General features: G+C 37.1%; 4 protein-coding genes across 6 annotated transcripts; 1 reads left to right on the top strand and 3 right to left on the bottom strand.

Moving 5' to 3' along the window:
* Positions 1-425: 425 nt before the first annotated feature.
* senp3a (SUMO specific peptidase 3a) lies at positions 426-7,356 on the bottom strand. 2 transcript variants are annotated; one of them, XM_043240924.1, is made up of 11 exons: positions 7,194-7,356; positions 5,084-5,801; positions 3,848-4,009; positions 3,656-3,767; positions 3,372-3,519; positions 2,354-2,401; positions 2,055-2,132; positions 1,555-1,692; positions 1,389-1,472; positions 1,201-1,251; positions 426-1,100 (listed from the first exon to the last, which is right to left on the bottom strand). In XM_043240924.1, the coding sequence occupies exons 2-11, from the start codon at positions 5,757-5,759 to the stop codon at positions 990-992; spliced, it is 1,608 nt and encodes a 535-aa protein (XP_043096859.1). In that variant the 5' UTR covers positions 5,760-5,801; positions 7,194-7,356; the 3' UTR covers positions 426-989. The 2 variants fall into 2 exon arrangements, 1 of the variants encoding a protein (XP_043096859.1); XR_006251113.1 differs by having other exon boundaries at positions 1,016-1,100; positions 1,377-1,472.
* Positions 7,357-8,148: 792 nt separating this feature from the next.
* plscr3a (phospholipid scramblase 3a) lies at positions 8,149-11,309 on the bottom strand. Its single transcript, XM_043239139.1, has 7 exons — positions 11,197-11,309; positions 10,736-10,808; positions 9,533-9,575; positions 9,184-9,404; positions 8,863-9,024; positions 8,525-8,683; positions 8,149-8,421 (listed from the first exon to the last, which is right to left on the bottom strand). Exons 2-7 carry the CDS (start codon positions 10,781-10,783, stop codon positions 8,362-8,364), a joined length of 693 nt encoding a protein of 230 aa, XP_043095074.1. The 5' UTR covers positions 10,784-10,808; positions 11,197-11,309; the 3' UTR covers positions 8,149-8,361.
* An 87-nt stretch (positions 11,310-11,396) lies between these two features.
* Positions 11,397-15,406, bottom strand: phf23a (PHD finger protein 23a). The gene is made up of 5 exons (XM_043239138.1): positions 14,774-15,406; positions 14,163-14,194; positions 13,791-13,883; positions 12,662-13,217; positions 11,397-12,540 (listed from the first exon to the last, which is right to left on the bottom strand). The coding sequence occupies exons 1-5, from the start codon at positions 14,799-14,801 to the stop codon at positions 12,347-12,349; spliced, it is 903 nt and encodes a 300-aa protein (XP_043095073.1). The 5' UTR covers positions 14,802-15,406; the 3' UTR covers positions 11,397-12,346.
* Positions 15,407-15,685: 279 nt separating this feature from the next.
* atp6v1aa (ATPase H+ transporting V1 subunit Aa) lies at positions 15,686-25,281 on the top strand. Of its 2 annotated transcripts, none has more exons than XM_043239137.1 (15): positions 15,686-15,838; positions 16,435-16,533; positions 16,677-16,805; positions 17,722-17,936; positions 18,987-19,124; positions 19,347-19,498; positions 21,151-21,313; positions 21,431-21,539; positions 22,076-22,198; positions 22,777-22,891; positions 23,051-23,114; positions 23,254-23,457; positions 23,540-23,634; positions 23,750-23,921; positions 24,501-25,281. In XM_043239137.1, exons 2-15 carry the CDS (start codon positions 16,452-16,454, stop codon positions 24,591-24,593), a joined length of 1,854 nt encoding a protein of 617 aa, XP_043095072.1. In that variant the 5' UTR covers positions 15,686-15,838; positions 16,435-16,451; the 3' UTR covers positions 24,594-25,281. The 2 variants fall into 2 exon arrangements, with proteins under 2 accessions (XP_043095072.1, XP_043095071.1); XM_043239136.1 differs by having other exon boundaries at positions 15,778-15,796.
* The last annotated feature ends 303 nt before the right edge of the window (positions 25,282-25,584 follow it).

Genomic DNA, 25,584 nt, shown 5'->3' with positions numbered 1-25,584 from the left:
TTTCACCGAGTTTAGTAATAGTATACCATTTGACAGTCCCCCCTGAATTCTATAAAATTTCTGTAATTTGTTAAGCATGCATATATTTTAGGAATATATCATATTCTCCATATACTCCTTTCTCGTTCTTTTTATTTGACCATACTTTTGACCGTTTCATTTTACTATTACATTTTAATATGCGTTAAAAAGGTTTGGTTCCAGTATACTTCTATATTATTAAGAGTACACTGAACACATGTCTAACAGTTTGTGTGCGTTTGATCCAAACACAGAAATGATCAAATCTAGCCTGGATTAGCCTAGGTAGGCCTATTTTTTTTGTAGTTAGCTGCTGTATTTATAACCTTTTTGAAGTCACCACATTACAAACTACTACCCAAAAACAGTAATATTATGACTAATGCACAAATTGACGAGACTCGTTTATTTTCTCAGTTTTTATTAGTACATCTTACAACAACGTATGCATCTCAAAAGATATAAAACAGTTTAATTTACAGCTGCTCTTTTTTTCATCTCCATAGTTTTGCATCTTAACTCGCACAGATACATAACAACAGACAAACAATATTGAACAAACAAAACTGCTCATATAGTGTCATGGTCCGTATTGACTCTCAGTAAATGAATGTCGCATTACATTTTTAAAATGTCTGCAAGTCTTCTCCCTCACCGGTCAATGTTATCACCTTTAACATACAAGTTACTGACATCAAGATCGTGAAAAATAAAAAATATAATTGCCAACAAAATGGCGGCACCTAAAGAACAGTTCACTGAGGTCAGCTCCCCCTCCCACTTCTAGAAAACAACTCCTCTTGTGTTTTGATCCGAGCAAACAAACAACTGGGCCGAACAGAGTATGGCATTCATCAAGTCAAAATACAAAGTCATTGAACGAAAAGAGGGTTAAAAACGTTTGCACGTTTCCCGCCTAAATGCTGTCTGGACTTGGAGCTTATATAGAAGTGTAAGATGTCACGGTCTCACAGAGACAGTTTACAGTGACACAGTTCTTTGTACATTTGTCTCCGTAGCTTGGGCATATCCTGCTGACCGAAGCTGAAAGGTTGTTCCAGGGCCAGGCACTTACAGTACTGGAGAACAACGATAAGAAGAGTGAACATGTGAGTAAAATCAAGATTTAAAATAACGTAGATAATATAAAACACAAGCTAATGAGGAAAAAATGCTAACCTGAAGGACAAAAGCTCCACAATCACTGTCATTGTTCTGCCTTGCCACATTCTGAAACATTCCAAGGACAGAAGAGTCAACAGCACATAAACAAATAGGTTTTTCCACTCTCTTTTATTCCTTCCCCCACCCCTCATACTTTCGCTAACGCATAAAAACACGCACATCAAATTCACCTTTCACCCTACCATTTTGAAAAAGCCTTTCCACTCTGTGTAAAACTCCTTCTGTTCTCTCTTGATTGCCTCCGCTTGCAGGTATTTGGCAATGTGCTGTAAAACAAAGCGGCAGGCTAAGAAACGGTTCAAGGAGCGTAGCCATTAAAATAGCATCTTTACAACAAACGCTACCTACTTTTGGGCAACGTCGGTTGAGGGTCCTCTGGGAGTCGAAATACGTGATGCTACGCTGAGGAACATTCACACACACTAATGACCAGTGCACTTCCAGATGAATAGGGATCAATAAGAACTTCTTCTGGAAAATATCAACCTAATGGGGAGATTTAACAGTGCAATAAACAACAGTGAAATAAATGCAGTGCTACAATGATGATGCTGTATCTATGGAAGCCTGTTTCCGTCACTGAATGAAAAAAATAAAAATAAATTAAAGACTGATGTGTTCACAGAATTGGGAATATATATAATGGAATTATAACTCACAACTGTATGTTTATTTCTCAGTTCTGATTGTGAGGCACCTTTTTTATTTTTTTATTCTGTGGCGGAAAAGTGCAAAAAAAGTGATTTGAATATAAATGATCTATTAGCAATTTAGCAGTCCTAAAATATGTAAGTATTAATAAAAGAAGTAAAAGACAAAATCATTCTGCATTGCTCTCCTGTACTGACATTTTTTGTCCACCGTTTGACCCCGTCATAACCTTTCGTCCGAAGTTTGTCATAAAAGAAGCTGTTGAAAAAGTGGACCTGTAAGTCAAAAAACAAAACACAGTGAGAATGTGAGAGAGTGAATGAGAACTAATTCACGTACTGTTTTCACAGTTATATAGTCTTACACACACACACACACACACACACACACACACACACACACACACACACACACACATTCATATAATGGCTTTGTCATGAGTCAGATTCCCTTGTGCTCGTATGGGTAAATGTGTGTGTGCACATGTTTTTCCTACCTTTTCAGGAGCAGCATCCATGACCAAATCCCCATACATGTTCATGACCTGAGTGACGCAGTAAGTTACAGATGTGAGAGAGAAAGCTAACTCAGCACAATCCCAGAACAAGGGCCCCCCATTCATCAAATACAAGAGTCATAACTGTGGATATCTTCTCTATACAACTCTGACGAACTGGTGTAAAAGACCATAATAGTCACAAAAGTACTGTGAGAGTAACAAATTTAACAAATACATTGAAAGAGACGTGAAGAATAAAAAGATTGGGTCTCATTCACTAATAAAAACAAGTGTTGTTAAACATGACAAAAACTATTTCTAGGAAAGTCAAAACAGGCGGACACGGACATCATTTCCCATTATCCTTCTTTTAATACGTTGATGAATCTAAAATATGCTAAATTATCAATAAATAAATACATCAAAACAAAGCACAGTCTCCACATGTAGTGATGCTTGCCCAATGCGACACATTCTTAAAGTCTGCAATTTTTGCAAAAGATTTCTATTTTAAAATGTTCTTTTTAACTTTTAGTTTATCAATGAAAAAATGGATCACTGTTTACAAAAAAAAAACCCTATTTAACCATTTTCAACATCGATAGCAAAAAGAAATAGCATATAAGAGTGATTTCTGAAGGATCACTGAGGTAGAATGGAATAAATTAGGTTGAAATAGTTTTTTATGATTTGCCATCACATTTTATAATTTATTCAAACAGAAAACAGTTCGGTTAAACTGTAATATAATTTCAATATTACTGACTGTATAATATGTTTGATCAAATAAAAGCAGCCTTGGTGAATGAGACTTTTAAAAACTTTTGAATGATAGTGTAGGATGCACTGTGATGTGATAAAATAAAATAAAGAGTTATTGTAGGGTCATAATTTAAGTTGGTTCAGAATTTTATCCAAAATATAGAAAAAGTGTGCATATGATTAGCGTGGCCCAATATTAATAATAATAATAATAATAATAATAATAGTTTATTAAAAATGACAAAAGGCCCACCTGATCATTGAGCCAGTTCTGACCATAAAGTGTGCTCAGATCATCCATGGTAAGAACATGACGCTTGTAATTTACACGAAACCCCCGCATCACTGCACTTCCAGACATCCGCTGATAGGACTGCATTAGATGTTGCACCATTAACTTCCTGTAAACAGGCACAGGTTAAAATCGTATAAAAAAAAAAGAGAGAGAGAGAGCCTTCAGTCAAGTCTTTCATCAATGTGGCAATTTAAATATTGAGATTCACTAAGCCTTATTGACTGGTGTGAGCCACCTCTGACCTTTGAGGACTTGAAAAGCTCTCATTAAAGATCTCCTGAAGCTTCTCTACCACCTCATCCACATGGATGGGAATCAAACTCCCATACTGCTGCAGAAACTCATCCAGAATACCTGAGAAAGAGGAGGAGTGAGAGAAGCATAACCATATCTAATGCTCCTGTTCCATATCTAGGAAAATTTATATGTAGTACCTTGTACACAAGAGATGTGTTCGCTGCTAAGCTGATTCTGTGGGGAGGATTTTTCCCGTTGAGACTGGACAGTTGCAGGGGAGGCCCGTCCCTCCCGGTCCCCCATGAGCGCACCATGGATACCATCCCTTCCTTTCGGAATCCCATTTGTGCTACAGGAGCCTAGGAAATCAATAGGGGTCATTAATAGCCGAAGAGGAGGATAAAAGAATGTTGGAATGCTTTGCCAGTCATTTACTGTAGCTTATTTTTGCAAAACAATAAAATAGGAAATATTAAAAGAAATCTATTAACTTATTATTTAGAATAAAAAATAATAATAATTATATTTAGCAGAACAAATTGCATTATTTTAAATGATATTTTAATGCACAGACAAATTTTCATACTGTAAAATGTTTATAATTGACACTTCATTAATTACTCAAGTTGTTCCCAACCTGTAAGACCTTCATTAATCTTTAAAAAACAAATTAATATGAGCTTTCTGACCCTGCATGGACTGCAAAGCAACTGAAGTATTCCCAGACCCAGATACATAGTAAGTGATATCAGTGGTTCAACTGTATTTTTAAGAAGCCATGACAATACTTTTTGTGCCCAAAGAAAACAAAAATAATGACTTAATCAAAACATTCTTCTCTTTCGTGTCACCTTCCACTCAATTACTGCGAGTAACATGACGCATGTTGAATAAAGTTGTTATTTTTGTTTTGCTTGTGCACTAAATGTTGGTAAATCTGTTGTGCATTACAGCTTCTGTGACTATTTTCATGGCAAGAAATATTCTGGCTGAATAATATGTTTTTAGAATACTTTTTTTTTTAAACTCAAACTGAAACTTGAAGAGTTAACTGAAAGAACTGAAACCAGCACAGCCCAATAAAACATGCTTAACAGATAAAGGCATTCAGCAGAAAGAACAATTTGTAGAATCTTCCCTAGTATTAAAAACTTGTGTGTCATGTAGCTTTGTAAAATGGACTATTGGACTACATGGACTTTTTTAGGGATGCCCAGACCATTTTAATGTTTCAGTTGTGTTCCAGTCTATGCAGGGTTAGAAGGCTCTTGGATTTAATAAAAAAAATACCATCATTTGTGTTTCAAAGATGAATGAAGAGGCTACAGATTCGAAAGGACAGGGTGAATTATTAATGACAGATTTTCAATGAAATGTTTTAATGAACTAATCCTTTATCTTATCAACTTTTAAATTAAAGAGTTCATACTCACCAGATAAATCGGCTCCTCTTTCCTCTGTTGTCCCCAAACGTCGTTCAGGGTCTCCGTTTAACAATGAACTGCCTGGCGGTCTCTGAAAAGCTCGGCTGCCAGCATGGCGGCGTCTGTGACATCTGCGTACCCTCCTGTATCCCATAGTTCCTGCCCATTTGGCTCGCTGACGCCAAGTTCTCCACTGCTGGGCCAAACGGTAGTGAATGTTGAAACACCTCTGGCCCCGGTACCGCAACCCGGCCAGCTTCCTCTCTTTAAGAGGACTGGGGCTAGTCTGGGCCAAGCAGAGCGTAAAGTCATCTGTAACACTGACATCCATTTCCACTAGCTTTGCGTGCTCAGGAGAGGCCCACTCTTCGTCGTCACCTTTATCGTTACACCGCAAAGCACCCTCGGCTTTCCTTTCCACCACATCCTCTTCACTCTCCATCTCCACATTTTCCTCCTCGTCCTTCACTTCAGGGACAGTGTATTCTGCACCCCACATTCGGACATCCTCCTCTCTGCGCCCTAGTTTGAAGTGGGCTGGGCTCGGTGCATGCTGGGCCATGGCTGGATTCATTAAATGGCCACCTCCGATGGCACCCCCACCCCCGGCGCCCTCCTGCCCGGTGGTCAGTGTCAGCTCATTGGACCAGTGTGTTTGAGCCAGGCTGCTGCCACTGTCTCTCATGATCCAGGAGCACCCTGCGACCTGCGCCAGCCTGCCTCCTCACTAATGCGTGACAGAAAACATGGCAATTGTCAGAGCAAAGAAGCGACAAAATGCTGAATGCAATAAAATGTAGAACCAAAGCACAATTAGTGAGCCGAAACTTAGAACTCTAGTAATTATGTGTATTGTGAATATCAGAAGGATCAGCAAGATTATTTTTTGTGCATTTTATCTTGTTTCTTGAGGTCTTTAGCAACAGTCTACTTAACCAAAATAACAACAACCAGAGAATAACAAAAGTAAAAAAAAAAAAAAACAAGCTAGTTAAAAAAAAAGACTAATCACTGCAGCACTAATCATGTTCTTTTTGACCCTGTAGCCATATTTAGAGGAAGAGTCAATCAAAAATTAAAATTATATCATCATGCACTTCTTTCAGTGGCTACCGCCAAATGTTCGATTACCAACATTTTTCGAAATGTCTTCTTTTGCGCTCAATGGCAGAGAAACTCAAACATTTTTGGACCCTGTTTGATTTTAGGACACATTTTTAGGTAGCACAGATGTGGATCATGTAGCACAGATTATTTGTTCACTTCAAGACTAGCAATGTGTGGTAACATAGTAAATAAGCTTAACATTGATTTAATGTGGCCTTTACATATACATATTAATAATAGTAATTTATAAAAAATGAATAAATCGTTCTAATTCTGTATTTAAATAAAAACTTCTCTGAAAATATATGTTTCATTGTAGGGCCGTTATTACAGGAAGACCTTGCAGCTTAAAGTAGATAATGGCATTATAACTATGTAACTAATGAGGTGTTATAACATGTCACAATGCAAAAATATGTATCGTAGATAGTGATGTGTCTTACAGTGTATAGTTCATCCAAAATGACATTTAATTTATCATTAAATACAGTAAATACCGGTCACACATCTGAGCTTCTGCGGTTAAGTTTCTAAAGCAGCTATCTCAGCCATTTGTTATTTAAAGTAATACCGAGCGATGTTAGGATACTGTATTCATTTAAATGTTTACGAAAATTGCCTCGTAATGTTATACGTTATATTAAAGCAAAGCTAGCACGTGTATGTGGCTTTATTTTGTCCATGCAGTTGTCAGTGTTCACGCAAGAAGACTCAAAGCCACGGCAGAGCTGGAGCAGCGGAGATAAACTCGTGCACGATGCGCTTTGTTCCGCGCTTTTACTCTGAATTATGCGAAAAGTGTGAAGTGGAACAGACTTGGCCTCGCTAATACCAGTCCGGTTTTTGGCTAGAATTATATTTTAAGTGTTTATTAGAACAGAGCGTCACAAGCGTCGGTCATATAACGCATCATTCCAGCGGGCAAATCAAGCACCGATCACAAATAAACACTGCTCGGCCTCCGGTGTCGCGATGCAGAAAATGTGGGGTGTCGGCACCACCGACTACTCACCGTTTAACCGTAACCTCAAGCCAAAAGCTTTGGCGTTGTCTACCAACGCAAAAAGCGGATAACCAAGTCTTGCGAGGATATGAAACGAAAGATAAAATAAGGGCTGATTTAAATTGGCTCATTCAATGAGGGCTGGCGCTTCTTTAGGGCGAAAACACTCTTCTTCCGCCGCGTCCCTATGACGTCACGTCGGTGTACGCGGTGGACAGGAACATGAACTACATCTGAAAATAATTTCGCATTGTTCGATACAATTTGCAATGGCGCTAATGCAAGTGTTTCTTCAAGCTACTGAACACATTTTTAAATACATTTCGCAATTTAGTCCTCACCATAAGTCATCAGCACCCCCAATCTACTTAAATGTTCCACTAAAAAGAGTACGTTAAATAAATGATCACCTACCAGTCACCGAGTTAGGTGTATACATTTAAATATTCACAGATATTATTAAGAAGTAAATGCAACGATTGAATATCTAATCAGTAGTGTGATATTATGTTCTTCTGCAGAGCACCAGTTAATATAAATAAATTTTCCATTTCTTTTTTCTTTTGGAATCATGTGTGACATTAACCCTTGAATGTATGACATCTAATTCCCAGGACAGATTTTTCCTAAATCACATCAATGTTTATTCAGGTTGTTACATTTAAACCTTCTGAAAATCCGGAGGCTAGTGAGGATTCTGTGTGAATCCTATAATTACGCCACCCTTAAATTGGTGAATTATCAATCAACTCTATATTAGCAGATATAGTTTAATATTTATGTATGCCATTCCTGGTTATGCACTATTTTGGCGCAATGGCAGCAGAAAAAGCCTTTCTCATGCACTTTAGTTTGTGAACTATGATCAGAAAGTAATATTCCTTATCAGCAATTTTAATGTGTACCTTTCAAAAATACTCTGAAAATCTACGATAAGCATGATAATACAGATGCTGAGAGAAGATTATGTTTTAGAAGGGAAATTAGTTCTTTAATATTCTTACGAAAGAGAAAATCATGAGAGAAAACATGAAAATGTTGTTTAGACTGGGTTACAGCTATGTTGTCAAATGCTTTTATAGTGGCAAAACAGAAAGTAGGCTACATACAAGTGGTAAATGTAGTTATTTATGAATATTCCAAAAAAAAAAAAAAATTAAAATTTAAGCAAGAACCACTAGCCAAACACACTGCAACGCTGTCCTGAGTCACCGGTCTGCTCAAAGAACATGAAGTCCTGCAGCAAAACACAGAGAAAGTGATAATTATATTAATGGCCGTATAAAGTAAGAATCAAGAAATAACTGGTGGATGAATGAATGTTTTGTGTCATATCTCACTATAAGGAAACATGCTCCAAGCAGAACTGCTTTCATCCTCACATCCAAGTCCATTGGAAAGTTAATGCCAAAATTATCTGCATCAGTCAGTGCCTCTTTGATGAAGCCGGTCCACTGTTTACTGATGCGACCTACAGACTGCCCATCCTTACCGGTAATCTGCACAGGACAGAAAAATAAACACAAACTATTATATACTGTTTTGGTCTAGAAAGCACAATGTGACTATTAACACTAAATATAGTTGCGCACCCTGATACTGCATGCTTAAATATCTCAAAAACGATCTCAGTCACACGTACGTGGCAAATCAATCACAATCACACATAAATACGTACGTCAAAATCCACATCCCCGCAGCAGCTGATGGCACAAAAAGGCCCTTCGATGGACAGCACCTTTGTTTGGGACATGTCATAGATGGAGAACTTGGGCTTAAACATGTGCCAGTTTTGCTTGATGTAACCTATTGTATTCCCTGGTGGAGCCTGTACCTCCATCTTCAGTCAATGTCACATTCGTACAGGAAAAAGGATTGGAGAATGGGTTATATAAATACAGATATATGCTGTACATTTTTCAATTTCAGCAATTTCTCTTTTCAAAAAATCCTTTCTCTCTCTCTAAAGGTCGGAAAAAGCTGTGTTCTGAGTTGTTACCTCTTGAAGGCAGCAGGGGAAACAGCAGGACGTGCAGCGGTAAGGCCTGCTTAAGTGAATTACTTCCTGATCAAAATTATCTTTTATCTGCATCTCAAAACTCCTCAGAGGACCACATATATTCCGTGTGCAGCAGTCAGTGTTTTCTTTAGCATGGAAGATCTTTTGACCCATGCTGTTCTTAATCTCATATTGGTTATTAGTCTCAAAGCCAATAATGGCTGGAAAAGAAGATCATTAGTTCATTAGCGTTTGACTCATAATTTAGTGGGTCTAACAAAAAGACAAAAGGATACTGGATTTAAAGTTCTATATGACAAAAAAAGTTTATTAATTTCAGAAACTTTACCTTCAAGGAGCTCAATCTTTTGATGGACCAATATCTGGTCAATCTGTAAGAGCAGAACAGAAAGCAGATATATTCAATGTTTTTCTTATTATAACATACCTGTTATTGTGTATACCTTTAATGGGTTGTTCAACCAGTTTTCACTACTAACCATTGTTGGGTAAATTACTCTAAAAAGTAAATCGATTATTTACTAATTACATCTTGAACAGTGTAATTAGATTACTGTGCAGATCATTCTCTATTTAATTACTTTTTATACCCTATATGAACCTCAACAAGTTGAAATATCAAAGTTTTTTAATTTTTTCAAATAAATCATAGATTACTACATAAATTATTTTAGTCACACTTTAGATTTTTGTCTCAATATACTCCTAATTACTGCTTATTAATACTTATTAAAGTAGTTAAATTTAAGAATTTTGGTAGGATTAAGGATTTAGAATAAGGTCTTGCAGTACAAGACATTAAAACACGTTTTTAAGTAATAATAAACAGCCAATATCCAAGTAATATCAAAGTATTCAAAGTGAGAAGGGTATATAAAAAGTAAAATGGATAGAAATCAACTATTGTATTGAGTATAAATGTTTTAAAGTCTATACACAGTATTAAATTTAATTATATAAAAAGTAAATAATTAGATTGCAGAAAAATAAAAGTAATCTCTTATCTTTTTCTACAGAAAAGTAATAACAGTAACAATATAATAATTACTTAGTAATTATAGTTACACCCAACACTGCTATTAACTAACTATCATCTATGACTTTGTCTCAATAAACAACTTATTTGTTGCTTAACAGATAGTAAGGTAGTTGTTAAGTTAAAGTAATGGGTAGGTTTAAGAGATGTAGAATATGGTCATGCAGAATAAGGCACTAATATGTTTATTATTAGTACTACTAAACAGCCTATATGTTAGTAATACGCAGGCTAATAAACATCTAGTTAATAGCGAGAATTTGTCTCGAAAAATCTTTAAAAAGTGGGAACCAAAAACTGTTTTGTTACCCATTTTCTTCCAAATAGAAGAATGAAAGCGTTCAGAACAAAGGGCTAGTAAATTATTAACAAATGTAATTTTTGTGTGAACTATTCCTTTTTAACATACTATATTTCTCCCTTATTGTGGCAATGTGTAATTGTATAACTCTTACCATCTTATTTACATGAAATAATTTCAAATGGCACATTCACCTGTGTAAGGTACTCCAAACCAGGCGGGACAGCCGCTGGGTTAGACATGTTGAACTAAACAGCTGAAGGCTTTCTAACAGGGAGTAAACAATGAATTCATTATTGATCCATTAACTAGTAAAAATGACAGGAAATGATCAGTATTTGTTTTTTGTCATGTAGGTCCACAGCACAATTAACTCTCTATTTAAGAGACACTAATCCAGATTATGCCCTTAGAAATGTTTGAGGCTATTTCTTTTGTAATAAATGTTTAACTACTTTAAAGCACAGAATATGGTGAAACAATAACCCGACTATGAAAATGAACAAAGCATTTTCCCCAAAAAAATTTGAATAACTTGCAAATTTGTGACCTAAGACCATTAAGCAAACTACACAGGTAAAAAATGACATACTCAAAAATAAAACCATTGAACTGGTAAAAGTAAATCCAATATCAATAGAGTATATTCACTTACCTCACTGATTGTTGAAGTAATTGCCAGCACAGCGTTACAGCGGATCGAGTGAAGCGTCAAGCGCGTCTACTGCAGCATGTGACTGGGGGAAAGTGTGCATACGTGAACGTCTTGTCACACCCCTTTGCCCCCACTCCCTTTAGATTTTACTCATGGAAAGAGCAGTGACATCAGCAAACAAAACAGTGCAAAACAGCGGCTTGACTTTGAAAGAACATTTATTGTTTCAGAATTCACTGCTGTAAATGGTCAGAAAAATATAGCATTTCCTCATCTTTCAAACATATACACCTGTACATACATGTATTATTTACACGCAGGACACATTAACAAAATAAGGAGCAAACTCTGTTTTCAGTCTTAACATCAAAAACCCAAATCTACCCTCGTTTTTGACAGAATGTACAATTAACACAAATCAAGCAGGGAAACTAAATACGCTATCTGCTTTACAATGGTCAAAGGTTAATATGAAAACATCCTGTAACAAGTGAGGATATTCATCACGAGACTGAAAACGTTACTTATAAAAATAAAAAAAAAAAGACATTGATTTCAACAGTGTTTTGAAAGTTGTACAGATCTGAGCTGGAGGTGTCCCTTATCTACCACTCCTGTTTGCACTCATTAAGTGTTTCATACATTGCTCTATGACCCAAATAAGGTGTGCCTGTTTAGTGCTAGACCTGTGTTAAATGGCCCCCACGGACGAGACGGAAAAAATACTGGATTAGAACGACACCTCTTTGCTGGAAAGAGCTGTTTTAATGGATGCTTTGTACATGGTATTTGGACTCAGATATGAAAACTTTGGGATAAACGTTGTGAAATGTCAAGAAAATAAAAAATCGTATTCATCCTAAAATATGGTTAATGTTCTTTGACACGTTTTGTGAGATTCAACCATCTTGACATACAGTAGTGCAAATAAGTGCATGTGTTTTAGTATAACCTTCTACCTGAAAAACGTTTAAACCGAGACCAGCCTTTCAACACAGAACGAAAGGAGAAGAAATGGGGTTATAGAAATCTTTTTTTTTTTAATTTAACAGAAACTAATTAAGATTAATCGGAAAAGTAAAAAGTACAGGTATGAGAACGCCTCATTTATTTAAATACACACACAGGATCTGCTCCCATACATTTATTCTCAGTGGTCTCTTTTGACCGTGGAGCCCCGAGAGTCCCTGCATCTGTAGCAGTAGAAAATATCAGGTACATTGGACTTCTTAATCTTAGCGCAGGAGAGATGGACCCATATGGAGCACTCGTCACATTCAATCATGGGACGTCCAGCAAATGGCTTCCCACAATAACACGTAATCAAATCCCACGAATCATCACCTATAATGGATAGAATGAAATACAGATGGTTGAAATATAAATATTGAAATATTCTAGCTAAACAGATTAGACCATACATTAGACTTGGCTACAAGCACGCCGAGTCTAATCAGACACTTACCAGACTCTACCATGATATCCTCATCAGTCACCAATGTGTCAGTTTCGCAAGAGCTCAGGTCTGTTTCTGGATTGGACTCCAGTTTAAGCCCCGCCTCATGCATGTCAACGGTCTGTTCTGTTAGCTCCTCCTCCTTTTGTAGCCCTTCGTTCAAAGGGCTTGTGGATGGAAAGTGTCTCTCGGGCTTTACCGATCTCTTCATTTTCTTTAGTGCCGCTTTCGATTGTTTGTGCGCTCTTGCCTCAGAGATGCTTTTTCTCGGCCCTCCTAAAGAGAAGCGGCCGAGTTTCTTCACCTTCTTCCGCTCAGCTTTACTATGCAGATGGATCTGGTTCAGAGAGTCTTTCAATCTCATCTTGTCTAAGGAGCTGTCCGACTGAAGATGGCTGAACTCTATACTGCTGCTGCTCCTGTCTGTCTCAGCTTTGTGGACCAAACCGTGAATGTTGTCAAGGCTGGAGTGTGCATCTGTCCAGCCATCCTTCACAGACCCTTCGCCCGAGAGCTCAGAAAGCTCGTGCGCACATGGAGATGAAGATGGAGACCATGAACTCTCCTGGAAACACACATGACCACGATTTAGCTTATCTGCATGATTTTGCATTGTATGGTGAAAGTAAACAGTCACGGCTTAATATTTTTCAAAAACCATATTAGACCTCAATAACTACTCATTAATGAAAGAATTAATGTATATATTGAATGATTCTGCGTTAATATTTGTAATAAATATAGCCGTTTTGATTAAGTGAATATATAAATAATTCAAAAAAGGCCATGATGAGGGATTTAAAAACAAGAAAAAAAAATACTGTTTAGGTTAGATGTATGTTTTTTTTTATATATGGTTATGTAATTGTTCTCTCTTTAAAACACTATTTTTTTAAAAAGTCTTAAATTGTGTTTGGTTTGGCATATTTCCAAATCTTGGTTTCCATACAAAAAAGAAAGCATTTTGTATTTAAATAAATGTTCATGCATCTCTTCTGGGTCATATCAGACCAGAACGCAATTAGTTAAGTATTTGAAAACACACACAAGAGGCTCAGCAGCAGGTGATTATGAAGATGGTCAAAGTTGCCACTTTATTGCTATACAAAATGACTGCATTTTATGAAATTCAACTCACCTCTTTCTGAGGTGGAATGTACCCAGCATAGGCCAGGACAAAGCTGCAAAACTTATTGAAATCCTCCACGGTCCTCTTTTTACGCTCTGGAGGCTGGAACAAAGAAAAGGTACATTAATAGTGACCGGTCGTAGTGATTCGCTGTATGCCTGGAGTGATATCTAAAGCTTTAACACAAGGCTGTCACCAATCTACAAGCATTTTCAAAACCAAAATATTTTTGCCAATTACTGACAGTGACTACAGGCAGATACTGATCTCATCCACAACCCATCCCCCATGTTCGGCCACATGTGGCCTAAGCTATAAATAAGTAACGAGGCTGTGTCACCATTTAAAACTATTAAAGAATATAACTGCGACAGTGCTTACCAAAGCCTCCGTTTTACAATTCCGGACGGTGTCTGTAAAAGAAACAGAAGAAATCGGTATTACTGGAAAAAAAAAACTGTCACTATTAAATGCTGAAGCTACAACCTTAAATGAACTGTCAAGTTAGCTTTAGCCAGGGCTATTTTGATACTGTTGAAGTAACTTCAAGGTAACTTCTTCACGTGAATATTGGAACGCTAAAAACGTACGAAATCGAATTGTAAACTTGAAACTTTGTTGCAAATGTTTTGTGAACTCATTAGCTCGATTACACATTTTCACATTCGAACAGAAGCTGCCTATGCTAAAAGCTAACGAGTAGATGCAACCTTGTCAAGTCAGCAAAACAGGGAAGCAAATTTGGCATCAGAACTATTCAAGTATGCTTAAAAAAATCATGTTATGTATGTGGAGGTAGTAGAGAGGCCATGTTAGGTGTACTTAACCTAAGAGGATATCTCGCTGCTAGCATGAGTAGTTAATCCAGTCAGGAGCGCTTTGTTAAATGGGTGTGTTACACGAGGCTCGTTTAAAACTTCGAGTATTGGTGTGGCTATAATATAAAATCAAAAGACAACGCGTGTCTGACAATAAAAAAAACATATATTTACCTTGGTGATGGTCCATAATACCCAACATGGTGCGGTAACTTAACGTTAGTACCACAAAGTTGGGTTGTTCTTGGTGTTGGTTGTTTAATTTCCTGCTAATTATCGTGCTAGTCACTTTGAGGAAAAGTGAAATTTCTTCCAGTGGAAAATATATGCAGGTCTCGTTGCTTTTGAATTTAACGGATAACTAATAAGCTACCGCATAACCGAAGGAAGGTTTGCCATATGCTCGGAGTAGTCTCGTCATCAAAACTGTAATACTAAACAAACAACGAGATTTTTCGACGATTAGATCATAGTTTAGCTAAAATGAAGCTTAACCGTGTATTATTTAGTCCAGACGTCAATTTTCGATGATGATGATGATGGTGGTGGTGTTATCTTGTCTTCGATCCTCGTTGATCAGCAGCGAATTTAAGCTGATGGTTTTAGATCTACCGTACAAAACTGCTGACACCTTGATTGTATCCACAAACGCGAAGCAAAGACGAAAAATATCGAGTTAGCTAGCAATTTTCGAATATCAAAATATCTAAATCGAGCTTTTTTGCAACTGCATTCAACAAAGTCTTGAACGTCTAGGTTACGCGCGGTCTCGACAGAAATTACCCTGTGACGCAAGCACGTAAAGCGCGCCATAGTTTTCTGCGTGATGCATATTGATGTGAACGTAATGAATATGGATACGATTGCCAAAGACAATCTGAAATCTGACAAAATAGACAAATAGACATTTTTTTGTATTCATTGGTGGAATACACTGTGTCCATACTTTGTAAATGTCGACATTTACGATGTGTCGCGGCTTGGAGTAGCGTCCTTGACTTTATAAAATGAACACAGGAAGTGGAGAAACTGTTGTTCGATTGGCGCCATGTTGGATCAGATGCGCTATGCATTTCCACGCAGAATATCCTTTGTGGGGAGCCGTAATGGCGCACTTTGTTTTTGCACGGACTTCCTTAATCCTGTCAGGTCAGCTGACTTATGTCGTGACAGTTTTTTTCCTCGCTTCACTGCTTGGTAGGATATTCCAAGGATTGTCGTTCATTTCATGCTAATACAGTAAGACTCGTCGTTTGCTTTTATGCAGTTATGTGTTTATTGCTATCAAACCAGGCAGTTTGGTCCTATCTCATTTTCTAACCTTACCCAGGTGAAATCTGCTCAGTTGCTGATCAGGCTTTGCTAGTAGCCATCTGTCACCTGACATCCAGTGGTTCCTTACGAGAGCTTGCTAGATCTCGTAATTCAGTAGTTTTGGTCGTGCAGAGGCGTTTATTTATATGTATTTTATTTTATTCGTGGTACGTTTAGTACAACAGCATATTATTGTAATTTTATACTTAGCAGGAATAGTTTGAATCTGAATGGATACCGGTCGGCCATCGTAGTTCTGTTAATATTGTAGTGTTGTGGTCTTTAAGTTTGTCATCGGTAATTGAAATATATACCATAACAATAAGACTGAAACTCACATTTGCTTTCGAGTACATTGATTAAAACCTGAAACAAAACAGTTAGACCTTGACGTTCTATTGAAATTGTGAAAATGTAAACGTTGTGTAATCTTGATAAGGTTTGGCATGTGACTTGAAACAGTGATATTGGTGCAGTTTGAATGAATGAACCTCTTTTACCTCTTCCTATTCCTCTTTCAGGATTGCTAACACAGAGAATGGATTTTTCCAAGCTGCCTAAGATCCGAGATGAGGAACGTGAGAGCCAATTCGGATATGTGCATGGAGTTTCGGGCCCAGGTAAAAATAAAAGCATATTCTAAAGTCACTTTGTCACAAACTTTAACAAACAGCACAACAGTCCTTCCATAAGCTTAGTTTATTTTGACAGACAGATGTGGGTCAGATGGACAGGTTACAGTCTGTGTGTCTATCCGTTGCAGTGGTGACGGCCTCTAGCATGGCAGGTGCGGCCATGTATGAACTGGTGCGTGTGGGCCACAGTGAGCTGGTGGGAGAAATAATCCGATTGGAGGGAGATATGGCAACCATCCAGGTGTACGAAGAGACCTGTATCCTTTACCACACAAGATTTGTTTACTTAAGGCTTTGAATACACTACCCAACTTTTGCCCTGGGTTTTCATTTCAAACAAGTTGATGCAAGTCTGAGGCACTCTGCAATTTTCGTTAATTGTATAATGCCTAGCGTTTCAAAATCTGTTCGGATAGTTAAAGTTGTGTAAGGCATTCCATCCCTTACTCAGTCTACAGTACTTGAAAAGGTTTTAATAATGCTAATCCAAACAAAGGGGTCACATGATGTTGCTAAATATAACATTATTTTGTGTGTTTGGTGTGATACAATGTGTTTATGTGGTTTAAGTTTGAAAACATATTTTCCACATACTGTACATTATTTTTTCTCCTCTAAGCCCCGCCTTCTGAAATTGATTGATTTGTACAAAGCTCATGTGTGCTCTGATTGGCCAGCAATTCAGTGCGTTGTGATTGGTTGAATATTTGTGATCGGAGAAACAACAAACAACAACAGCACTACCGTTCATTGATCAAAACTCTTAACCACTGATTTGTAGTTGTGTCCTCTTTTGGAAGCACAGACAAAGTAGTTTCACTTTCACAACGAAACATAGTGTCTCCAGCATCAAGCAGCAACACTACAGCTAGAATAATAGCTCCGGCTTCTTTCTTTGCGTAAACATTTGGGTAGTGATGTAGAAAAGTGTTAAACAAACCGTTTTAGAGGGGTGTGGACACGTCATTAATAAAGAATATCTCTTTGGTTTTGAGACTTTAGGGATCTTATCTATGCACTAACAGCTTGTGACACTCCAAAGAAAAAGGAAAACTTTAAATTGGATCATATGACCCTTTTAACCCAAATTTGAAAAAAAAGTCAGAAAAATAGCTTTTAGGACCCAGAGTATATTTTATTTTTTTTCTGTATGTTTTCCTGAGCCATCCACAGCTGGAGTTTCTGTTGGAGACCCCGTGCTTCGCACTGGAAAGCCACTCTCTGTGGAGCTGGGGCCCGGAATCATGGGCTCCATATTTGACGGTATTCAGCGTCCCCTCAAAGACATCAATGACCTCACGAAGAGCATCTACATCCCCAGAGGGGTTAACATAGGTGCTCTTAACAGGGACCTCAAGTGGGATTTCTCTCCTTTTCAGAACCTGAGGGTAAGAAGTGTGTGTGTGTGTGTGTGTTTCTCTTTATGCAGTGATGTTTTTTCACCTAGATTTTGGATTTGCCACCATGGACAGTTCTTTTCTTGGACTGTGAGACATTATAGTTAAGTGGTGTAATATAGTAGTATGCTTGAGGCCAAGTTAAAATTCTGATATAATATGGACTTTTATAATGAACCAAGCTAAATTGCTGATTGCAGAACTGTAATGGTAGTAATCACCCTGTATTTTCATATATTGAAAAAGGCAGATTTGACTTTTTTGAATATGTGAATATGTTTCATGGAAAAAACACAACCCCAAATAAAAATAACTATTAATATTTTAAATAAGATGTTACTTCACTGTAATAATCACTAAAATGTCTTAAGAAAGAACCAAAGTAAGAACATGCATTAATGCTTTTACCCCCTGCTATTTTACAATTTAAAGAATATTGTAAGTTTTTTTGCAACTTTTAGAAACAAATTAATTTTAACCATTAGCACTGGGCATGGCAAAGCTAAACTGTCCCTTATTACTGCATATGGAAGCTGATTTTGTACAACTGAGGCTGTAATTTCTGCAGTCTTTAATGTGCAACATGTTTTCTGTAATACTTGTCATTTTCAACCTGCTGATTTTCAAATGGATATATAATACACATGAGATAAATGCAATACAAAATAATTTTTTGTCAAAATTTGAAGCATTTTGAACTCCTTGGCTCTGCACAAAACATTCGGGCTAAATGACATATTTAGTCTTTAAAATAATAAAAATCACCAAAAGGCAACATCTTTGAGGCACTATTAATTTTGTATGTACAATAATTGTAGAACTAATCATATGTGATTATTATTATATGCAAAGAAATCATTATCATATGTAAAGGAAATATATTTTAGTGTTTTTGGAAATAGCATATAAAATCCATTTGGGTCATAAACCTTAGCTGCCACATGCCACTTCGACTTAAATGTGTATGACTTTTGTGAATGTGTACTTTTGTCTGTGTATACATATGCTATATAAAAATTATGCACTGGATGTTTTTTCCAGGTTGGAAGTCACATTACAGGAGGTGATATCTATGGATTGGTGTATGAGAACTCTCTCATCAAACACAAGATCATGCTGCCCCCCCGTAGCAGGGGAACAGTCACCTACCTCGCTCCGCCGGGAAATTATGACGTCTCTGTGAGTCAAGTTCACAATCGTCCTCGCATTTCCTGATAAACTACTACACTTTTATAGACAAGCGTGCAAGAGTAGTTCAAGTCATTTTGAAAATAATTGTGTACAATACGTCATTAAAGGAACAGTTAGATGGAAAAACTCCCTAAGATGTTTAGGTAAGATGAGGAAGAAACCCAATATTGGAGTACTGGAACTTCCCTTTTCATTGTGTGTGTGTGTCAGGATGTGGTGCTGGAACTGGAGTTTGAAGGAGTGAAGGAGAAGTTCACCATGGTGCAGGTGTGGCCTGTGAGACAGGTGAGGCCTGTTACTGAGAAGCTACCTGCCAATCACCCCCTGCTGACTGGACAACGAGTGTTGGACGCCCTCTTTCCGTGAGTCCCAAGCTTTTTATGATTCTTATTAGGGTTGTACCAGTAGACCATAGTATCGTGTATTGATGATAGTCAAAAATATTGACGATACCAAATGTCTTTGTCGGTAGCAAAGATGATGCTAGGCTCAATAATAGGTGGCCTATTATTATTGGGCTATTACACCTCAGAGCTGCACATACATGCAAATGAGCCTTTAAACTTACTCCAAAAATATGAACTTAGGCTACCTGAAAATAATTTAATCTTTAACGTCTGCGTTTATGTCCAATATTTAGTGTGTAAAATAAATCTACTTTTGTTTTTCACCTTGTTTCTTCACCTGATTTTGAGACTGATAACTTCCGCGTCTTTGTGGCAATCTTGTCACAGTAGGACGCTCGGTCCTAGTGCAGAGAGTGCAGTCTCTCTGTTGCTCACACCCATCCATACATGACAATATTGTGCATTGGCAATCTCACATGCTGGCAATATGATGATATGAAAAATTACCATATTTTGCCAACCCTAATTCTTATTTTTCCATTAGTTAAACAGACTAGTCTGCAGGCATGGCCCACTAGTTATTTATCCTAAAAATGTCCAATGTTCTAATTTCTTGCATGACTAACCCTCAAAAGATTTCATGCTTAGGGTTGCCAGATCCTTTTGGATGGTCAGTCAATTCAATTAGAGCCATTAATTATTTCAGTAATACCAACTGAAATAAGGAGCAGCACAAATTATTTAACATTTAAGTATAAATGAAAGAAAAAGAAAAAAAAGCAAGTCATATTTGTAATTACTTTTTTTTCTACTGCCATTATTGTCTTTAGTGTTATTGTATGTAGTTGTAATGTTACTGTGAGATAATTTACTATATTTGAGACTTTTAGGTTGCCTATTTAAAAGCTGACAAGGGGCAACAGATGAAAATTAGCCATAAACTCCTGGCCATAAATTAATACTTTACAACCTGGCTATCATGTGTACATGCTCTCTTTGCATTGCAGAAAAACAGCATAATCAGGAAACTTTGACAAACATGTACTGTATGTTGGAGTTTTTCCAATGAAAGTGTAATACAGCCAGTCTGTGTTTTTTAATAAAGCTGTTTGCAATATTTCTGGCTGCTAGATCTGCAAGCATATCTTCTAACTGATGAACTGTAATAAACATATATAATAAATCAGGAATGAGATTAGTTAAAGGGTTACTCCACTTCAAAATTAAAAAAAATCATTAATAGCTTACCCCAATGTCACAATTTAAAAAAATATATTTTGCATGAAAACTGGGAGGCTTGTTACTCTCCCATTGACTGACGAGCAAATTACATTGTCAAGGTCCAGAAAAGTATGAAAGACATCATCACAATAGTCCATCTGCCATCATTGGTTCAAACGCGATAAGAATTAGGGCTGCACAATATTTTGCACGTAAACCGGTTCTTTGATTAATAATAATTGTCCATCTTCTGTTTTCAAAGGGAGTGTCATTTAATTCACAGAGCATAACTGTCTGAACAGAGAAAAAAAAAGGATTTTATGTGATAATGAACATGATATTGCGTAGCTTGTTTGCGAATATACTCTCCAAAATGCCACTACACTGATGCATATGATTATCAGTTTAACCATTATTGTAAAGTTGTAATTTCTGCCATTTCACAGTTGTGTCCAAGGAGGGACCACAGCCATTCCCGGAGCCTTCGGCTGTGGAAAGACGGTGATCTCTCAGTCTCTCTCCAAGTACTCCAACAGTGATGTCATCATTTACGTGGGTTGTGGAGAGCGTGGAAATGAGATGTCTGAAGTATTAAGAGACTTTCCGGAGGTTGGTATGGCGCTGGGTTTAATAATTAATGTTTAGTGATTCATAAGTTTGACTGACCCAGTAAACTGGGTTAAATGAACCTGGTTTAGATGAGTGACATTAATTTTGTTCGATTAGCTAACTATGGAGGTGGACGGCAAGGTGGAGAGCATAATGAAGAGAACAGCACTGGTGGCCAATACCTCAAACATGCCTGTGGCTGCCAGAGAAGCCTCCATCTACACCGGTAAACTCAAGGGCCATAAATGTGATGCTGGACCAGTCATAAGGGTCTATATATATGTGTATATATATATATATATATATGAAAGCTAAATAAATAAGCTCTACATTGATGTATGGTTTGTTGGGGTATAATCAAATTTGGCCGAGATACAATTATTGGAAAATCTGGACTCTAAGGGTGCAAAAAAAATCATTTTAAGAAAGTAACCTTTTTAAGCTGTCCATATGAATTCCTTAGCAATGCATAATTGCATGAACTTGATATTTACTTAATATCTGAATGATTTTTGGCATAAAAGAAAGAAAAAATAATATTGACCCATCAGTGTATTTTTGCCTATTGCTACAAACATACTGTACTACTTACGTCTTTGTGGTCCAGGGTCACATACATGAAATGTTAACAGTAATGTAATGTTGGTGAATCAAATTTTATGAGACAATTATTGATAGCAAAATGAAACCAAACCTGTAAGAGAACATCTCTATATGTATGTATGTAGATGCATCTTCATAACATGCCTTTTGTGTGAACAGGTATCACATTGTCTGAGTACTTCAGAGACATGGGCTATAACGTCAGCATGATGGCTGACTCCACCTCTCGTTGGGCTGAGGCTCTTAGGGAGATTTCTGGACGATTGGCTGAGATGCCTGCTGGTATGTACAGCTCTTACAACTTTCTTTTTTTATCAAAGAATCGCAAAAATATCAAGCAACACAACTGTTTCCAACATTGATAATAATCTGAGATGTGAGCAGCAAACAAGTATATTAGAATAACCTCTGAAAGACTGTGACATGAAAGCTGCTGAAAATCCAGCTTTGCTTCATAGGAATAAATTGCATTTTAAAATATATTGAAATAGAAAACAGTTATATTAAATGGTAATATTTTAAAATGAAAAATTCACGAGCAGCCGTGATGTCATGATGAGCATAAGAAACATTTTTTTTAGTTATCTTACCCTAAACTTTTTTTGATTGCATGACTGCTATTGAATTAAAAAAATACTTTTCGCATGTACTGCATACTTGTATTGGCAGAAAAATGTGTGTTAAACACATCTCAAAAGTTGCAATTGCAATGCAGTTTTTTTATACCTACCCAAACAACAGCAAAATGAGAACAGATTTAATAACTGCATTTTTAATGTGTTTTGACTAAATTGTGCAGCCTTGCCCAAACCAGACTTTCTTATATTGGATAATCAAACATTCTTGTTTTCCTTCCACAGACAGTGGGTATCCTGCATACCTTGGAGCCCGCCTGGCATCGTTTTATGAGAGAGCAGGTCGAGTGAAGTGCCTGGGTAACCCAGAGAGAGAGGGCAGTGTTAGCATTGTGGGAGCGTAAGTACCCTCAAATAACATCAAGAGGGTTATTATAATAAATATGCAAATCCATATGCAAGTTTGCACCAACTCTGATTTATTATTGTGTGTATTACATGTATTTCTGTGGTGGTTCTGTTCTTTCCACTCATTTTGTGAATGAACGTTTCTCTACAGTGTGTCTCCCCCTGGTGGTGACTTCTCAGATCCCGTGACTTCTGCCACTCTTGGTATCGTGCAGGTGGGTGACTCCTATGGAAATGCTTGTGAGCAACATGATGCGAAGGGTTTTTAAGTAGTTTTAAATGAACTCTTTTAAATGGAGAAGTAATAGAATCTTGCATTATTTCCCCCCCTCTCATTTCAACTATTGCTCTCAGGTGTTCTGGGGTCTAGATAAGAAGCTTGCCCAGAGGAAACACTTCCCTTCTGTTAATTGGCTGATCAGTTACAGTAAATATACACGAGCGCTGGATGAGTACTATGACAAACACTTCCCAGAGTTTGTGCCGCTGCGTACCAAAGCCAAAGAGATTCTGCAGGAGGAGGAGGACCTGGCTGAGATTGTGCAACTTGTTGGAAAGGTGTGTTTGTGTATTTGTAAAATAGTGTTGTTGTTTTGTTTTGTTTTTGTTTGTGTGTAATGATATTATTTTTTGCCCACAGGCCTCTCTGGCTGAGACGGATAAAATCACTCTGGAGGTGGCCAAACTCATTAAAGATGACTTCCTGCAGCAGAACGGTTACACTCCCTATGACAGGTAAACTAATCATCTGTGCAATATGAAAAATATTTTTTAAGTGTTGCCTGTTTATCAGTCTGGGCTAAGCATTTCTCACGGTATCACCCCGTCCCTCCCTCTTTCTCTCTTGCAGGTTCTGTCCCTTCTATAAGACAGTGGGGATCCTGTCCAATACGATAGCTTTTTATGACCTGGCCCGACATGCTGTCGAGACCACAGCGCAGAGCGATAACAAGATCACCTGGGCCCAGATCCGTGAACACATGGGAGAAATTCTTTATCGCATCAGTTCCATGAAGTTTAAGGTACCGCTCAGATATTGATGTTAAGATTTTTGTACATGTAAAGGTCACAGACCTCAGGTTGCAAAAGCGAAAATAAGATAAAACATACAAATTAAATTCAAACGTTTAAACTTAAAAAGAGTGTTGTCTTGGCAACTAAATTAATTAAGTTTAAGCAATCAACTAAAATTAAAATAAAAAAATAAATGAAAGCTGAACAGAATAGTAATAAAAAATGACAAAATTTAACATAAAAACTGACAACATAAAAATATAACCTAATTCCATGATTAATAACAAATCTTTTTCTGTTTTCAACCAAAAAGGACAACATTTTTGTGAAAAGATTAGAATAGAGGGTTTGAATATCTATCTATCTATCTATCTATCTATCTATCTATCTATCTATCTATCTATCTATCTAGAGAGAGAGAGAGAGAGAGAGAATAAAAAGAGTATAAAATCTGGTATTAAAAATGAAAATATTGATTGTAATTTATTTTAATTGTTTACACATGTTGATAATAATATCTCTTGCCTTCAATTTAATGCCTTACACTGAGAAGTTTTTCTAACAGCACGTGTCTGTATGTTTTGCAGGATCCAGTCAAAGAGGGTGAAGCCAAGATCAAAGCTGACTACGCTCAACTGCTGGAAGACATGCAGAATTCTTTCCGCACTCTCGAGGACTAAAAGCAACCTTTGACCTCACACGTGTCCCAGCTCTCTCCTCCCCTGTGCTGTGCAGTGCATTTCCCAGTGCTCCCTTGTGCATGTATACCTCTCGTCTGAATATACACTGAAACCGAACGAGACGAACGAAAGCCCGAGCTCGTAGCCATCGTTAATCTGAACACGGTCTTTAGAAACGTAAAGAGAGTGTGTTCTCACTCAACTGTTACTTGGTGTTTGAACTATGAGATTGTATTTTAGCAAATGCCTCTGTGATCACTCTGTGCTGAGACTCAACACTTGAAGCACAAAAACAGCAAACATTCATCTTTTTCTCACCACCTGCTTTCCCATGAGTCCTCGCTGCATGTGTTTGGAGCGCAGGGGAGCACAGTGTTTATTCCCATCTCAGTTTTGTTTTTCTCTGTGACCAATAGAAATGTGTTTATATAATAATGGGAACAATAGAAAGGGATCACTGAGGCTTTCCCTTATTTATTTGAATCTTGTTTTGTCTCATTAATGTGATTTCTGCTCTGTGTGTGTGTTCCTTTCATCGTTTCTCAAATTTCTGTGTGTGAGTGTGAGAGTGTGTGTGTGTGTGTGTGAGAGAGCAGAGTATTGTGGCTTCTGTAGTGGTACATTACTACATTTACTGTGTGTGGTGTTGTGTGTTCAGTTCCAAAGAATTAAACTATTGGAAACTGTGTGAATGACTCTACTTTTCAATAAAAATAGTTGTTTTTTTATTTTGTTTTTATTTTAATGTTAATGATTACTAAGCCCACTTTTAATTTTTGTATTGTAATTTTTTTCTCTTGTGGTGAAACAGTTACATTTTTATGTTACATTTTTAGTCTTTTTTTTTAAGAGAATACTTTTATTTTTATTTATTTTTATTATATTCACAATATATATAGTAGTCAATATTTGAAGTGGATCATAACAGTCACAAGACAAGAACGTTTTTTTTTTTTTTTTATCCACTTTAATGTATAAATACATATAAAGC

This window comes from Puntigrus tetrazona, chromosome 5 (genome assembly GCF_018831695.1).
Source record: "Puntigrus tetrazona isolate hp1 chromosome 5, ASM1883169v1, whole genome shotgun sequence".
Lineage (NCBI taxonomy): Eukaryota > Metazoa > Chordata > Actinopteri > Cypriniformes > Cyprinidae > Puntigrus > Puntigrus tetrazona.
Note: the sequence above shows the minus strand (reverse complement) of the source record. Positions and strands in the feature narration are given on the sequence as shown.

Excerpts from the sequence above, each read along its gene's own strand:
- plscr3a (XM_043239139.1), bottom strand. The coding sequence starts at position 10,783 with ATGTCTAACCCAGCGGCTGTCCCGCCTGGTTTGGAGTACCTTACACAG. Across the intron at positions 9,576-10,735 it reads GTTTGGAGTACCTTACACAG|ATTGACCAGATATTGGTCCA; the intron begins GTGAATGTGCCA and ends CTGCTCTTACAG. Across the intron at positions 8,422-8,524 it reads TTGGAGCATGTTTCCTTATA|GACTTCATGTTCTTTGAGCA; the intron begins GTGAGATATGAC and ends GTTTTGCTGCAG.
- phf23a (XM_043239138.1), bottom strand. The coding sequence starts at position 14,801 with ATGTTGGGTATTATGGACCATCACCAAG. Across the intron at positions 14,195-14,773 it reads TATTATGGACCATCACCAAG|ACACCGTCCGGAATTGTAAA; the intron begins GTAAATATATGT and ends TTTCTTTTACAG. Across the intron at positions 13,218-13,790 it reads ACATTCCACCTCAGAAAGAG|GAGAGTTCATGGTCTCCATC; the intron begins GTGAGTTGAATT and ends GTGTGTTTCCAG.
- atp6v1aa (XM_043239137.1), top strand. The coding sequence starts at position 16,452 with ATGGATTTTTCCAAGCTGCCTAAGATCCGAGATGAGGAACGTGAGAGC. Across the intron at positions 16,534-16,676 it reads GCATGGAGTTTCGGGCCCAG|TGGTGACGGCCTCTAGCATG; the intron begins GTAAAAATAAAA and ends TATCCGTTGCAG. Across the intron at positions 22,892-23,050 it reads AGTGTTAGCATTGTGGGAGC|TGTGTCTCCCCCTGGTGGTG; the intron begins GTAAGTACCCTC and ends GTTTCTCTACAG.
- senp3a (XM_043240924.1), bottom strand. The coding sequence starts at position 5,759 with ATGAGAGACAGTGGCAGCAGCCTGGCTCAAACACACTGGTCCAATGAG. Across the intron at positions 3,768-3,847 it reads ACACATCTCTTGTGTACAAG|GTATTCTGGATGAGTTTCTG; the intron begins GTACTACATATA and ends CCTCTTTCTCAG. Across the intron at positions 3,520-3,655 it reads AGCTTTTCAAGTCCTCAAAG|GAAGTTAATGGTGCAACATC; the intron begins GTCAGAGGTGGC and ends GCCTGTTTACAG.